Below are 15,047 nucleotides of genomic sequence, written 5' to 3' on the forward strand. Positions count from 1 at the left end.
ATGACGACAAGGGAGGTGTCCATAAAAACGGGACCATTTAACAAAAATGCTTTCTAATCGCCTGCCTTACAATCGGAAGGATCAGAGTTGCTGAACGGGTGCACCCAAATTCTCAATAGTAGCTATTTAAAGAATGAGTCCCGGTAGCAGCGAAGGTGTCACCTGAAAGTATCCATCCGCGCAAGTAAACATTGCGAGTAGAAACTAGCAAAAATGTTACTTAAATTAAATGATTAAGACGCTTAATATGAACACATTGACAATAATAATTCATATAGTTGAAAGTTAAATTTGGAAATGATGCAGATTATGTTGATAGGATTAATGGGAATAAGTGATAGATGTACAAGTATCTTGAGATTGGATTTGGTTGGGTAGGCTATATAAACAATGTCTTAATCTGTCTAATGGATTTGTACCCGTTTACTTGGACCATAACATTCCAATGGTACGATTTGTTGCGAAAATAAACTATTTTGACTTTGATGGATAACTCAAAATCATCATATCATGAAATATCCTGAAACAATATAATAGTATTTGGTTCAAGGTTTTGTCTCCCATCTTTTAACGTGTGTTATCGATCATGAGATCAATTAACAAAGAGACAATGTGTTAGGGAAAAGAATTATTGCCCACAATAGTCTTCATGATACATCGGATTAATACGAACAAAATTGCCATATAGGACAAATCTATGTATTGCATAATGAATTATCATTAATAATATATTTGAACTGATATACTATCATTTTATATGACAAAAAACGTTTAAGAAACTGAATCCGCGGTCAAAATCCTCCAATTTTAGGAAATCTATTTGGTGTCTAATTCTTTAGGCGGACGTGTTCACAGCCTTAGAACATTCGTTTCAGTGTGCGTGCGTGTGTGTGTGTGTGTGTAAGCTGTCTCTCATGTTGATCCCGTTTGAGTAGAAGGAAACCTGACGTTGGGAAATTAGCTACTAGACTACACCTCCAGACAAATCATAGCACGGTGACACCTTGTTGCCACCGGTCAACCTGTGTTGTCTGAGCTATAAGAACTGTTCACAACGATGACCCAGCCTCGACTAGATGAGTTCAGGTCTCCTCCGGAGTGCCCAGTCTTCGAACCCAGCTGGGAAGAATTCGGTGATCCTTTTGCTTTTATTAATAAGATCCGTCCAATAGCGGAAAAAACTGGAATATGCAAGGTTCGCCCACCTCCGGTAAGTGTGATTGAAGTGTTTCACACCAATTCAACAGATGCTCTTGACAGTGTTATCTCAAGAATAAGGATGGATAAAGCACGAGCACTGTGGACGGGGTTTAAAGGGACTTTTCAACATGGCGGAATGAAGGATATTCTGATTCTTTTGTGTAGCTAGCAGCAATCATGAAGTTGAACCTTTTTTAGTCCCATTTGTAGTTCATTAACATTTAATAGCCAGCATGGCGGCAGTCTTTTTTTTTTTACGTGGGAATGCCTTAAGTTGCTTTACTGCTCTTGTACTTCTGTATGGAACCGGCTGAAAGCTAACTAGCTTCTAGCTGTATGGTGACTGTGTGTAGGCTACAGGCTATCAGGGTAGGTTGCTTAAAATCCGAAGTCGAGAAAGAATATCGGTTCGAGGAGGCCCAACATGTTAGGTTAGGTCTAAAGCATTAAATAAACTGCAAGGTTTGTTTAGAAACTGAAACTAATCTTCGTGGCTTTCAGGTTGGCACAAAAAAAAAACCAACAGTATGACAGTAGGCCTCCTTGCCAAACACTAGCTAGTAGTAGGGACACATCAAGTTACTTCTGGCTTTCAGTTGAGCAAGTGAGCGAGCTGTCAGTGTGATATAGCTCGCTTAAACTAGTATTAAACCTAGTTTATCACATTATACACAGTAGCAATATGTTGTATGTTGTTTTGAAATTGGATTGCAGTCTTTTTGTGTGCATTTGTTGTTTGTTTTTTTAATAATAAATGTTCTATAACATATGTATGACCTAAATTATAGCCTGCCATCCAGTTATACATTTACCATTATTATTAATTGTAAACGGCGTCATTGCTGTTTTCTTGATGGTAGTGCATGGTGGCTATGAAAGGTTCACCCAACAAGCCTTGTCCTCCATGTTGGCTTTGTGGTGAGCTTGGTCTGTTCAGTGAGTGTTCCATCTGGCCATTTTGTGTGCCTGTGGTAGATGTTGGCTAGTGAGTTCAAACAAGGAATTAGAGGATTCTTGAGATTGTTATATTTTGTAGGTTCTTTACACATGTAGGTGTGCTTAAAGTACTGTAAAAGAATGGTAACAAAATCCTGTCCTTTATCAATAACATTGGGCTGACTTGCTTAAAAACTCAAGCATATAATCCAAAAAGTTATTTCATTTCATTTGATGACACTACATTTATAGCCTTACATGTTACACGTGAACTAATGAAATTGCCCTAGTTGATTATATAGTCTATGTAAGTATCTATTTGTTACTACTTCACTACATAATTTGCCAATGGAGTCCACAATTGTGACCTGCTTACCAACAGGGATATTTAGCATAGCTGTAGCCATGACCTTCCTCTAATAGACACATCTTGTTACTCTTAGGTAGTTTTTTCCAAAAATATTTTATTGTGTTGGTAGGACTGGCAGCCTCCATTTGCTTGTGATGTTGACAGACTTCACTTCACTCCTCGAATCCAGAGGCTCAATGAATTGGAGGTGAGTCTATCTGCTACTTCTTTTAAATGAATTAATTGGTTTCCTTACAATTTGTAATGACATGCTTGTGTAAAGTACAACATTTAGAGTGCAACACAACAACAAATATTGCAATGCTAAAACATGGGAATTGGTTAGGCTAGGTCAAACAAGTGGAATGTGTGGTCTGAAATAACTTATTGATTTAAAGCTCAGCATATCTGGCAAGAAATACTCCTAATGATCTAAAACTGAAGGCATTTATATTGTTTGTACTATAACCACACTCTAAATGCTTTGGTCAATCAACAAAATATTAAATATATTTCTGGGGCAGAGATGTTGTAGGCCTACCATGTAATTTTGCTGAATTGAATGACAAGCAATCATGCAGTAATTCAAATGTGTATGCTCTTCAATAAATATATTTCTATGTATCCCTCTCAATAGGCACAGACTAGAGTCAAGCTTAATTTCTTGGACCAGATCGCAAAATTTTGGGATTTGCAGGGATGTGCCCTAAAGATTCCTCACGTGGAGCGCAAAATTTTGGACCTGTATCAACTCAATAAGGTTGAATTGTTAGATCACAATTTTACAACAACTATCAATTAACTAGGCTATTTAAAGAGATAAAGTGTGCATGATGAAAGTATAAACAATTTCATATATGGACAACCCTCACAACCATACAGTATAAGTATAAGTTATTTTTTTGCTTATTTTAACAGTACTAACCCTCTTTGCTACAAACGCATTGGGTGCAAAGATGTAGGATTAGATTAGAGCTCTATTCACAGCAGATCTATCTACTTAAAATCTAACTTTGAGATGTCTTTTTTTTAAGCTGGTGGCAGATGAGGGGGGATTTGATATTGTATGTAGAGAGAGGAAATGGACCAAGATTGCAATGACCATGGGCTTTGCACCTGGCAAGGCTGTGGGCTCTCACCTCCGTTCACACTATGAGAGAATCCTCTACCCCTATAACCTCTTCCAAAGTGGAGCAAACCTTCTGGTGAGTAGAACATGTTCAACATATTAATGGTTAATCTGCCTCAGCCTTGTGATGAGCCAGTTGCACACAGAACACCAGTTGCTGTTTTTTTTTTACTAACTAAAATATAACTATAATTCATATAGGAGATGTTTGTCAGTGTCATCCAAAAGAAAAGCATCTCTGACTAAATACTGCCAGAGACACTTTCTGTGTGGGGTTTGGGATACACATATAAGTGCTAATGTTGGTGAAAAATATCAATAGCTGTTCTTGCTCTGTTACAACACTAAGAGGTGCATAGCACAATATAGTGCTATGTTTAGCCAAGAGAGGACTGTGCATGAACTGACCAGGAGACATGTATTTTGCCCTTCTATGCTTGTTTAGATAGGATAACAGTTGCATTCCATGTGTTGAGCAGTAGTAGCTTATCTTCTTGTGTCTAGTCACTGGACACAAGAAGATTCTGTGCCAAAACTCCAGCAAGAGAAAGCCTACAAACTGAGAATGAATTGGATCTGGGTGACCTCTTGTGGAGAGGTCACTCTAAATTTTTGTGTAACCATCCAAGCTTTCTCTTGCCTTAGGCGCCAGAGCTAGCTTCCAAACTGATGCGTTTAGTGGCTGATCCTGATCTTGAGAAGGTATGTTTGTGTCATGGTTACAAAGTCAATAAGTCTATGAATTAACAAATCGCAGTCTTAGAATTGTACAGAAGGGCTTGACAATTTGGACTTAATCTTTATTGAAAAATGTAATTCATATTGTCATGCATTGTACACAGGGTTTTATAAAACCTTGCCTACATTTAAATTAATTACATTTTGTCCAATTCAATTATCATTTGATTCATGTATTTATTCTATTGATCTATTACTTGAAATACAAAATGATACAGAATTTTGTCCTTTCGATCATGGACATGAAAATTCAGATAGAATAAAATTGCATAACCTCTTTCTGGCTCTATTGACTCTATTTGATCTGTGTTCTTCTGCTCTCTGTATTGGCCTGTGTTTGTGATGTAGCATGTTTTGTGTCTCAAAACCCTTTTGGGGAAGAACAGGGACGGTTGAGAGGGGTAACATAACAAACTGTTAAACTTGGGACCTAAAAGATAGCATATCTTATAGTCATGTCATTAGTTTAGCACTGTAATATATATTAAATATACTGCCTTTCCACTGCAGACTATAGTTTTATGCTTTCACTACTACAAATGTAAAACATATTAGTGATGCATATGGCCTTTAACACAATGTAGCTAGTTGACATCTACACTTGTAACATACATAATGACTCACCTTTGGTGCATATTCCCTTTGTCTTTGAAGAAGCCCACCATGCCTGTGGATAGCAGTGATAAGGAGTTCAAGCTCCACGACCTGGCTCAGCATCAGTTTGTCCAGCCAACTGAGACCTGCCCCAATGCCCGCAGAGCCAAGCGCATGAGATCTGAAGTGGACGCTCTTGAACAGAGCCACACACACTTTTCAGAAGAACTCCACCTAAAACCAGTAATTCAGATCCTACATCAACCCCATCTAATCTCCATTTTCACTCCCAATCTCTCTACTAGACAACTATGTAAAAATAGATTGAAGAAATGTTGGCAAAAGCCAATGTGAATACAATTTCTTGTTTCATCAATATGCATTGCATGTTGTGTTGCACACTCGAGCATTGTATGACCATGACCCAGAAAGTTGAAGCTATGTGAACTGAAAACATATTTTTTGTCTTTGTAGCCTGGCTGTGTGAAGACAGAACCAGGGGAACCCTGTGAGAACAGGCCCAACCTGAGGAGGAGGATGGGCTCTTTTGTAGCTAAGCCTGAGCCAGGTAAGCTCACACACTGTTAACTGCTAGTTTGATACAATGTTGATGTACAATGTCTTAGTTTATATGAATGCACGTGTGGCACACCATGTATTATTATGGAGACTTGTATTTGTTGTTTACAGTTGTGTGTGTTATTTCTACCTGTACTATATTTGCTGTACAGAGAAAGAGATTCCTATTCCAGTGAAACAGGAGCCCCAGGAGAGTAAGGAACCGGTGAGCGAAGCAGACAAAAACAAGTCACGGTATAAGAAACCAGCCCCTCCAGTGAGCACAGTAAGTTTACCTTTGTCTTTCTGTGAGTTATAATTAGTACTATCGTATATACTATCTTATATGTGTGTATACTTACATCCTCTGTCTACTCTGTAATAAAGATCTGTAGTCGTCTCAATCACCAAACGTAATCAAGTAAATCACTCAACCACTCAGCAAAAGTTAATCACTCAACCACTCACAACAAATGCCCGATCCCCTGTTCTTCTGCAGGTGGACCTGTACGTGTGTCTGGTGTGCAGCAGTGGGACTGACGAGGACCGTCTGTTGCTGTGTGATGGCTGTGATGACAGCTACCACACATTTTGTCTCATCCCCCCTCTTAGCGACGTCCCAAAGGGGGATTGGAGGTGCCCCAAGTGCCTGGCTCAGGTGATTCTAACACATTCACAACTCGCTAATGAACCATGTATGCATCAAGGGAGAACTTGGGAGATGAGGACATAAACATAAGAGCCCAGTGTTGTGCTTCTCTTATCCTAACAGAGGGTCTGTTGTTGAATATGAAACTTATGAATATGAAACTTTTTTTATGAAATGTTTTTGTATAGTCTGTCGTGTGTTCATTTGAGGTCGAGTAATCCTAACGTTAGCATGCCTAACTATATAGAACAAATCATAACTGGACTTACTGAGTATATTAAGGGTCTGTCTCTATTGAATGCTATGAACAGGAATGCAGCAAACCTCAGGAGGCCTTTGGCTTTGAGCAGGCTTACAGGGACTATTCCTTGCGTGCATTTGGGGACATGGCAGACTCCTTCAAATCTGATTACTTCAACATGCCAGTTCATGTAAGTGAAGCATCAGTTACAGTTTATTCTGCTGCTGTGTCTAAACTATTCCTGTGCCTATCCAACCTCTGGCCTGTTTCTTTCAGATGGTTCCTACAGAGCTGGTGGAGAAAGAGTTCTGGCGTTTGGTGGGGGCCATCGAGGAGGACGTCACTGTCGAGTATGGAGCAGACATAGCCTCCAAGGAGTTTGGGAGTGGATTCCCCATCAAAAATGGAAGATTTAAGGTTGCTCCTGCCGATGAGGTGAGTCTGTTTTAACCCTCCAAATCACCTTGCTATTAAAATCCGAGTGTAGTTTTGGCATACATCGTCCAGATTTAGCAACTCCCCCTCCCCTTATGTCTCCTGTACTTCAGAAGTATCTCAAGTGTGGTTGGAACCTGAACAACATGGCAATGATGGATCCTTCTGTGCTGACCCATGTCACGGCTGACATCTGTGGGATGACCCTGCCCTGGCTGTACGTGGGCATGTGCTTCTCTTCCTTCTGCTGGCACATCGAGGACCACTGGAGCTATTCCATCAACTACCTGCACTGGTACTGATCACCGTTGACTATTTCCTTGAACAGAATATTAAGAGAATTTTATTTTTTTATTTTTTTAAATGTGCTTGCTTTATTTGACTGAGCATGTTTAATATAGAAGCAGTGTCACCTGAAACTCTTTCTATTCACAGGGGGGAGCCCAAAACATGGTATGGTGCTCCTGGATTTGCTGCGGAGCAACTGGAGGAGGTGATGAGGAAACTGGCCCCTGAGCTGTTTGACTCCCAGCCTGACCTGCTGCACCAGCTGGTCACCATTATGAACCCTAACACCCTCATGGCCCACGGAGTCCCAGTGAGTCTCAGCCTAGCTACATTAACACCCATGAGGGCCTCACATCAGTATATTTTTCCCACATTTGCCACTACACGTGATACTACTACCAAGGACTACGTTCGGGGCACTTGAAACCCCTGTAATGTTTGTTCATCTTAACTCTGTTACCACAGATTTACAGAACCAATCAGTGTGCTGGTGAGTTTGTCATCACTTTTCCCAGAGCCTACCACAGTGGCTTCAACCAGGGCTTCAACTTTGCCGAGGCTGTCAACTTTTGCACTGTGGACTGGGTATGCCCTTCCTGAATAATACATAACATATCTATACATAAAGGTTCAACATAATATAAATAGACTAGTAACATTTTGGCAATGTTGTTGTGGTATGTATATTAAAAGGAGGGTTTTTGTTTGGTGCTGCAGATGCCCCTGGGTAGGCAGTGTGTGGACCATTATCGCATGCTCAACCGATACTGTGTCTTCTCCCATGACGAGATGGTCTGCAACATGGCCTCCAAGGCCAACAGTCTGGATGTAGTCCTGGCTTCTGCAGTACAGAAGGACATGTCCACTATGATCAGAGAAGAGCGAGACCTGCGAGAGAAAGTCCGAAAGATGGTGAGTAGCACACTTTCCCGCAGTGCATAATTAATCATTTTTACCTTTGTAAATTCTACCTAATAACAGTCGCTTACTCATAATTTGCAGAATCATAATATTATTTAAACCTTCAATCATTGTATGTGTTTTAACATTACATATATCCTGAAGTAAATGAGAGGTTAATGTTTCATAATTACACCATTGCCATTCACTATGGAGCATGTGGTATCTCAAATAAAAGTCAAAACCACATCTCCCTCAGGGTTCAGTGTAAAACCACAGTCTAGCCCCATCTCCCTCAGGGTTCAGTGTAAAACCACGGCTGTGTTATTGTCTTGCTCCCAAAGGGAGTGTTGCATTGCCAGGAGGCGAAATACGATCACCTCCAAGACGATGAACGGCAGTGTGCCAAGTGTCGGACCACCTGTTACCTGTCTGCCATCACCTGCCCCTGCAGCCCTGGGGTGCTGGTGTGTCTCCACCACATCAAGGACCTCTGTGCCTGCCCTCTCAGCAACTACACACTGAAGTGAGTCCCGCTGCTTGACTGAGAGGCCTCAAACACTCAACGTGATATTGGGAAACAAAGTTATGCAAGCCATTTTCTGGGTGCAATGCTCACTGGGAGTTGAATCTCGACTGACGTTTTCCTTTGCGTCTCATGAACCCTGTAGTTACAGATTTACACTGGATGACCTCTACCCCATGATGAACGCTGTGAAGCAGCGAGCTGAGTCATACGACGACTGGGCCGCTCGTGTGACCGACACTCTGGAGGCGAAACTAGACAAGAAAAAAGGTGAGGCGCGGCGTCGGCGTGAGGGATACAGCACACAATACATTTCTGAATCGTCCCCTGAATGTGACCACTGTCACCTTCTTCTCTCAGGCCTGGCTGTATTCCACTCCCTCGTTGACGAATCTGAGTCCAACATGTTCCCTGACAACGACCAGCTCCGCCAGCTCCGTCTGGTTACTCAGGATGCAGAGAAGTGTGCCTCGGTGGCACAGCAGCTCCTCAAGGGGAAAAGGCAGACCAGGTACAGCAGATCCACTATCGCATCACACAATCAGACCAGGTACAGCAGATCCACTATCGCATCACACAATCAGACCAGGTACAGCAGATCCACTATCGCATCACACAATCAGACCAGGTACAGCAGATCCACTATCGCATCACATAATCAGACCAGGTACAGCAGATCCACTATCGCATCACACAATCAGACCAGGTACAGCAGATCCACTATCGCATCACACAATCAGACCAGGTACAGCAGATCCACTATCGCATCACACAATCAGACCAGGTACAGCAAATCCACTAAAGCATCACACAATCACACTCTGAGAAGCACTCGTTTGCCCACTGACTTACTTGTAGGAATGGAGGAAGCACCAAAATGAGTTGAATTGTTTTATTGAGAGGCTGTTTTGGTTCCTTCTCCTAGGTACCGGTGTGGTGGGGGGAAGTCCCAGAGTCATCTGACTGTGGAGGAGCTGAGGTCATTCGTTAGGCAGCTGTACAACCTCCCCTGCAGTCTCAGCCAAGCCCCCCTGTTGAAGGTAGGTGGTGGGTGACACACCACTGCATGGGGTAGGATAGGGTAACCTGAAAGTAGACGAGGTCTATAATAACAATCGGTTCTGATCGTTTTTCCCTGTTCTCATGCGTTGTAATTATGTTTGCTGATCATGTTGTTAATATTCTGTGGCAGGAGCTGCTGAATCGCATTGAGGACTTCCAACAGCACAGTGAGAAGGTCCTGGCCGACGAGGTTCCAGGAACAGAGGAGATCCAGGGCCTGCTGGACATCAGCTTTGACTTTGACATGGAACTGCCTGAGCTGCCTCTTCTGCGGGTGAGGCTGGAGCAGGCGCGCTGGCTGGAGGGGGTCCAGCAGGCTGGCTCCCAGCCTGCCACCCTGTCCCTGGACACCATGAGGAGGCTCATCGACCAGGGCGTGGGCTTGGCCCCCCACCCCTCTGTGGAGAAGGCCATGGCTCGCCTGCAGGAGCTGCTCACTGTGTCTGAACACTGGGAGGAGAAGGCGAGCAGTCTTCTCAAGGCCAGGTGAGGGCAGTGCTGAGAGATCCTTGTACTGGCATGTCGACCGAAACCTTCAAGGTCTGCTCAGTGAAGGGAGACGTACTGTTTACAGTAAATTGCATACGTTTGTCATGCTCAGATTGTGCCGATTTTTAACTACATTGGCAGATAGGTGCAAAACATTTAGTCTCAGAGAGAGGTTCATCCTGTAATAATGAAAGAATATCCTCCTCTTGCTTTCATTTAATGTATAAACATATACCCTGGTGACTGGTGATTACTGACTTATTATGTAGCATAATGTCAGTGTCCCTGATTTTGCTTCATTTTAATTACAGCTAGTGCAAAATGCTGCCGCTAGAATATTCAACAAGATCAACAAAAAGTGAGCATGCATATCTAGTTCTGCCTTCATTTCATTGGTGCTCGGTGCTTTTTAATAACCACTGTCACCAGCGTTCTCAAAAAGCTTTTAATGGCATGGCTCTCTGGAATGTACATCTGTGCGCTCCACATATCCACAGTTAACTAGTATTGAGTCGAGTGTTTGATTTTGTGCATCTCCCTAGAGCTAGAGTCCATTCAGATTTTCTTTACCATTTTAGAGTGTAGAATGTTAGGAAATACTCTGCGCTCACTGTAGCTCATCATGGTTGGCTGGATAGTTTGGTTCTTTTTTAATCAAATCTGTATGCTTTGTTTTAATTTATCAGAATGGTAATGCGTAGCTCATATCTCAACAACTGTCTATGCAATGGTTTCAGACTGTATTTTGGCTGCAAGGAGTGTATAGTTTTATGTATTGATGTACTCAAGGTAACATACTGTCATCAGTGTGTAGTAGAAAACTTTGCATGGTTCATTACTGTGACAGCCATAATGTCTGACTTCACTGGATCAAATGTTTGCCACAAGATGTGAATGGATGTGTAACATGAAAAACTTTAATCAAATTATTCTGAGAGCAGGATTGGAGGAGTTGAGAGATGTGCCAATGATAGCATATCCATTCCATTAATTAATAATCAATGTAACATAAACATGTTTCCATATCAAATTCTCTATGATGTCCACATCATCTTATTTCAGGAAGATATGGGTCTGCACTGCCGGGCTTGTCTACACTGTAACTGTGTGTGTCAAAGTCTTCAGAGGTAACTGATGTTGTGTGATGCTCTCCTCCAGGCCCCCCCACTCACTAGAGACCCTGACGGGGGCTGCTGCCAAGGTGGAGTCCATCCCTGCTTACCTCCCCAACTGTCTACTGCTGAAGGACTCCATCAACAGAGCCAGAGAGTGGCTTCAGGAAGCTGAAGAACTTCAGGTATGGAAGCAAGTGACCACGATTTGGGTTACCCCGAGACGAGGAGAACCTATTGGTCTGCATGTGAACAATACTGATTGGAAATATGATTTGAAGACACGTGTATCTGTTTCAGGTTGGAGGCTGTGTCCCCATGTTGGACAGCTTGTCTGACATGGTGCTGCGAGGGCAGGCCATCCAGGTCCACCTGGAGCCCCTGGAGCTGCTGGAGTCCCTGGTGGCAGAGGTGCAGGCCTGGAAGGAGAGCGCAGCCAAAATGTTCCTGAGGAGAAATTCATCCTTTACCTTGCTCGAGGTACAGTACTCTCCTGGTTTGGTGCGATCTAATCCTGTGGAGAGATCAATGGGATGACAGAGCTACAAATAAATATGAATTCCACAGGTCCTGTGTCCGAGATGTGAGGTTGGACACTGGTCTCCCAAAAGGAAGTCCAAGAAAGCGAAAGATAGCCCTCAGCACAGCAAGAAGAGGATGGTGCGGCTGGACTGCCTGAGTGATGTGGAAAGGGCCCTCTTGGAGAGCAAAGACTCTACCTCTGCTGTAAGGGGACTACCTTTACCTAACCACACATCTCAATGCAGATGGGAGGGGCCATGAGTTGCTTTTCACATTATATACTGTATTGACGTAACAGTAACAGGACCATCATACATCAACGATTGTTTGTTTGACTCGTATCCATGTTGTTCTTCAGATGGCAACTCTTGGGGAGGTGCGGTTAAGGGAGATGGAGGCTCTCTCCTCCCTCAGGGCAGCTAACGAATCGAAGCTCCTCCCCACCACTGAGTGTATGGACCTGAAGGTGTGTGTGTGTCAGAAGCCCCCCATGGGGGCCATGTTACAGTGCGAGCTCTGCAGGGACGCCTTCCACAGTGTGTGTGTGAGGGACCCCTCCAACACCCGCTCAGCCCAGCCCTGGCTGTGCCCTCTCTGCCAGCGCTCAGAGAAGCCCCCACTAGACATGGCGCTGTCCCTGCTGGCCTCCCTGCAACGTATAAAGGTACGCCTGCCAGAGGGCGACGCGCTGCGCTACATGATTGAAAGGACAGTCAGCTGGCAAGACAGAGTGGAAAAAGTCTCAGATCCCTGTGACCTACCAGAGCTGGAGGAGAGACCCAGGACTCCGCCCACCCCTTCCGACAGGGCGTTCCCCAATCACGCCGCTGACACAAACGAACAGGTCAATTAAAGCCCTCCTCTCTACGTCTAAGTCCCTTTGTCTTACCAATAACCATTTAAGTGAACGGCTGCATTTTCAACCGAAGCGCAAACGCTTGTTTTATAGTCCTGTGTTTTGCTTGGTTGACACAGGCTCCATATCTGACTCCAGAGTGGAACAGGACAAGCAGCGTTCAGACAGTCTTCTACACAGAGCAGCGGTGCATCCCCTTGCAGGGTCAGTGCTTGTCCAGTTGTAGTTTTTTGGGGGGAGGGAATAGTGTGTCACTGTTGACACACCTTTTAATATTTGAAATGCTCCATGCTCTTTTTAACGATGCCTGGATAATGACGCCTGGTTTTGTCAGCAGGTTTGAGTCCGGAGCTGGAGGAGTTGATGGTTGAAGGTCTGCTGCTGCAGGTGTCCCCACCAGAAATCCCTAGCCTTTACCACATGTTACTGAACGGCTTCAGGAGTCAACACACCGGCGGCAACATGTTGTCACAGGATGACCCCTCAGAATGTGACAATCACAAGCAGTGTAAATCTCAGGGAAGGAATCAGCCACAAAATGAGGTTAGTGAGCATGCTGAAAAATGTGTTTATGGAACATTGTACACTGTGTGCTTATGTCAAAGGCATTACCTTGAAAGCTCTGCTGTGTCCCTGTAACACTCTTTACTTATCATGGAATTTCAGCGCTGGGGAGAAACTACAGTTTGTTGTGTTTAATGTGCTCCAGAATGGAGGTCACGACACGCAGAGGGAGGTGGTGAGCGTTGCAGAGAAGAAGGCCAAGCGACGCTTGGAGAGGGCGGGTCTGGAAGCGGTACGCAGGGACAAGGCCAAAAAGCTCCAACACAAGCGCCAGAAGGTGAACAAAGACAAGAACCTGGAGCGCCGAGCAGCTTCCACCTCCTCTTCTCCTCGCTCAGACTTCTCTCAGTCCGACAACTCTGATGAGGAGATGGTCATGTGTCCGGCAGAAAGATGCCAGCTGCCAGAGGGAGATGAGGTGAGCCGAGGAACTTAGATAACAGACTTGCTTGACCCACCAGTGTATCTGTAGGCTTCAGTGCAAAAAGATTACTGGAAAATATCCCCATGTAAATACTTGTGTGTTCTATTCACCCACTAGCACGTGTTTAAGATAATGCTGTAGGTGTTGTAATGCCAGTGTGAAAAGTAAACTCATCACTTCAATATATACATTGATACCCATAAAAGTATATATTAGTCTTTTTAGTCTTTTTCCTTTTAGATTTTATTTGTATGTAATTTAGTCTGGTTAGTGTGTTAAAATAAAGTGTTGTTCAATTCAGGTGGATTGGGTCCAGTGTGATGGCAGCTGTAACCAGTGGTTCCACCAGGTCTGTGTTGGCGTGTCGGCCGAGCTGGCAGAGAAGGAGGACTACGTTTGTGTCAGTTGTACATTAAAGGATGGACACATGAAGTGAGGAAAAAACAGTAAACAGAAGAGGTTTTTTTGGGGATGGAAACCTGGAGGACTGCTCATCCTCACTCCATTAGTCAGCCACCAGTCTGGATGTGTCACTGACCCCGCCTCCATAGTTCCCCCTGCCCTGTGGTTCCCTTTCCATCCCCTTTGTAACTACGGTGCTATCTCCTCTATATTGGATTGTTGTCCCGAACTATACTATTTGCTTACTTTTTGTATTTTTTACTTATATTTCTTTCCTCTTATGATCTATTTGTGGTTGTCTAAATAAGTATGGGGATGTGGGATCTGCATGGGTTTCCATCACACGTTTGCAAAGGAGTCTTAACAATAATGATGCACCCTGTTAAGATCAAGGGTTAATACTTTCTTTGGAACGTCCTTGCATGCAAAACCAGAGAAACTGGGAGAGGATAGAGGATTTGACACCTCCCCTTAAAATTTTTTGAATAAATAAATAAATGATAACCTTTTTTTGTTAAACCCCAGTGTTTAGTACATTCATCTTAATTATATAATTATTCACAATTTTTTGTAGAATAGTTTTATTTATCTGAGCAATAATGTTTGTCTGATTTGGCTTTAATGGCTTGATCTCTGCTAAAATGTGTGTTGGTGCTTTAGCAATGGTTTCATGTACAGAAAGCTAATAGGTTGTTGGGTAACAGTTGTGGAATAGAGATTTAGCAGACAGAAGGATAAAGGAACTGTTTAATGGTACTTTTTCTGACACATTATGTACTTTGGGTAGGTAACTTCGGGAAGCGAGAGTGCGGGGCAGATGAAGACGTTGCCGTTTATATTGTGGAATAAAACGTTTTGTTCTAATATCAAAACATCATCTGACTCGATTTTTCAACCGCTAGATGACGCCATTTTAATGTATATAGTTAATCCCTTTTGAGGCACAAGATTTGCCATGATTTGACGCAGGCAAATTACGAGAATGATGAGTACTTAAAAATTATCCAGGTATTATAGATAAAGTTTGACCCAAAAAATTATATAATTACTTTGGGCGCTTTGTCGCAAATTGG

General features: G+C 43.2%; 1 protein-coding gene across 3 annotated transcripts; it reads left to right on the forward strand.

The window, feature by feature from the left end:
* Positions 1-958: 958 nt before the first annotated feature.
* kdm5bb (lysine demethylase 5Bb) lies at positions 959-14,849 on the forward strand. 3 transcript variants are annotated; one of them, XM_067240772.1, is made up of 28 exons: positions 959-1,210; positions 2,616-2,693; positions 3,123-3,245; positions 3,520-3,690; positions 4,260-4,316; positions 5,007-5,189; positions 5,421-5,514; positions 5,678-5,790; positions 6,004-6,162; positions 6,465-6,584; positions 6,671-6,829; positions 6,943-7,124; positions 7,265-7,427; positions 7,583-7,702; positions 7,835-8,029; positions 8,362-8,543; positions 8,689-8,813; positions 8,904-9,054; positions 9,469-9,583; positions 9,736-10,091; positions 11,253-11,391; positions 11,507-11,686; positions 11,774-11,932; positions 12,087-12,572; positions 12,704-12,788; positions 12,919-13,127; positions 13,294-13,566; positions 13,874-14,849. In XM_067240772.1, exons 1-28 carry the CDS (start codon positions 1,058-1,060, stop codon positions 14,006-14,008), a joined length of 4,665 nt encoding a protein of 1,554 aa, XP_067096873.1. In that variant the 5' UTR covers positions 959-1,057; the 3' UTR covers positions 14,009-14,849. The 3 variants fall into 3 exon arrangements, with proteins under 3 accessions (XP_067096873.1, XP_067096874.1, XP_067096875.1); XM_067240773.1 differs by having other exon boundaries at positions 12,922-13,127; XM_067240774.1 differs by lacking the exon at positions 4,260-4,316.
* The last annotated feature ends 198 nt before the right edge of the window (positions 14,850-15,047 follow it).

This window comes from Osmerus mordax, chromosome 7 (genome assembly GCF_038355195.1).
Source record: "Osmerus mordax isolate fOsmMor3 chromosome 7, fOsmMor3.pri, whole genome shotgun sequence".
Taxonomy (NCBI): domain Eukaryota; kingdom Metazoa; phylum Chordata; class Actinopteri; order Osmeriformes; family Osmeridae; genus Osmerus; species Osmerus mordax.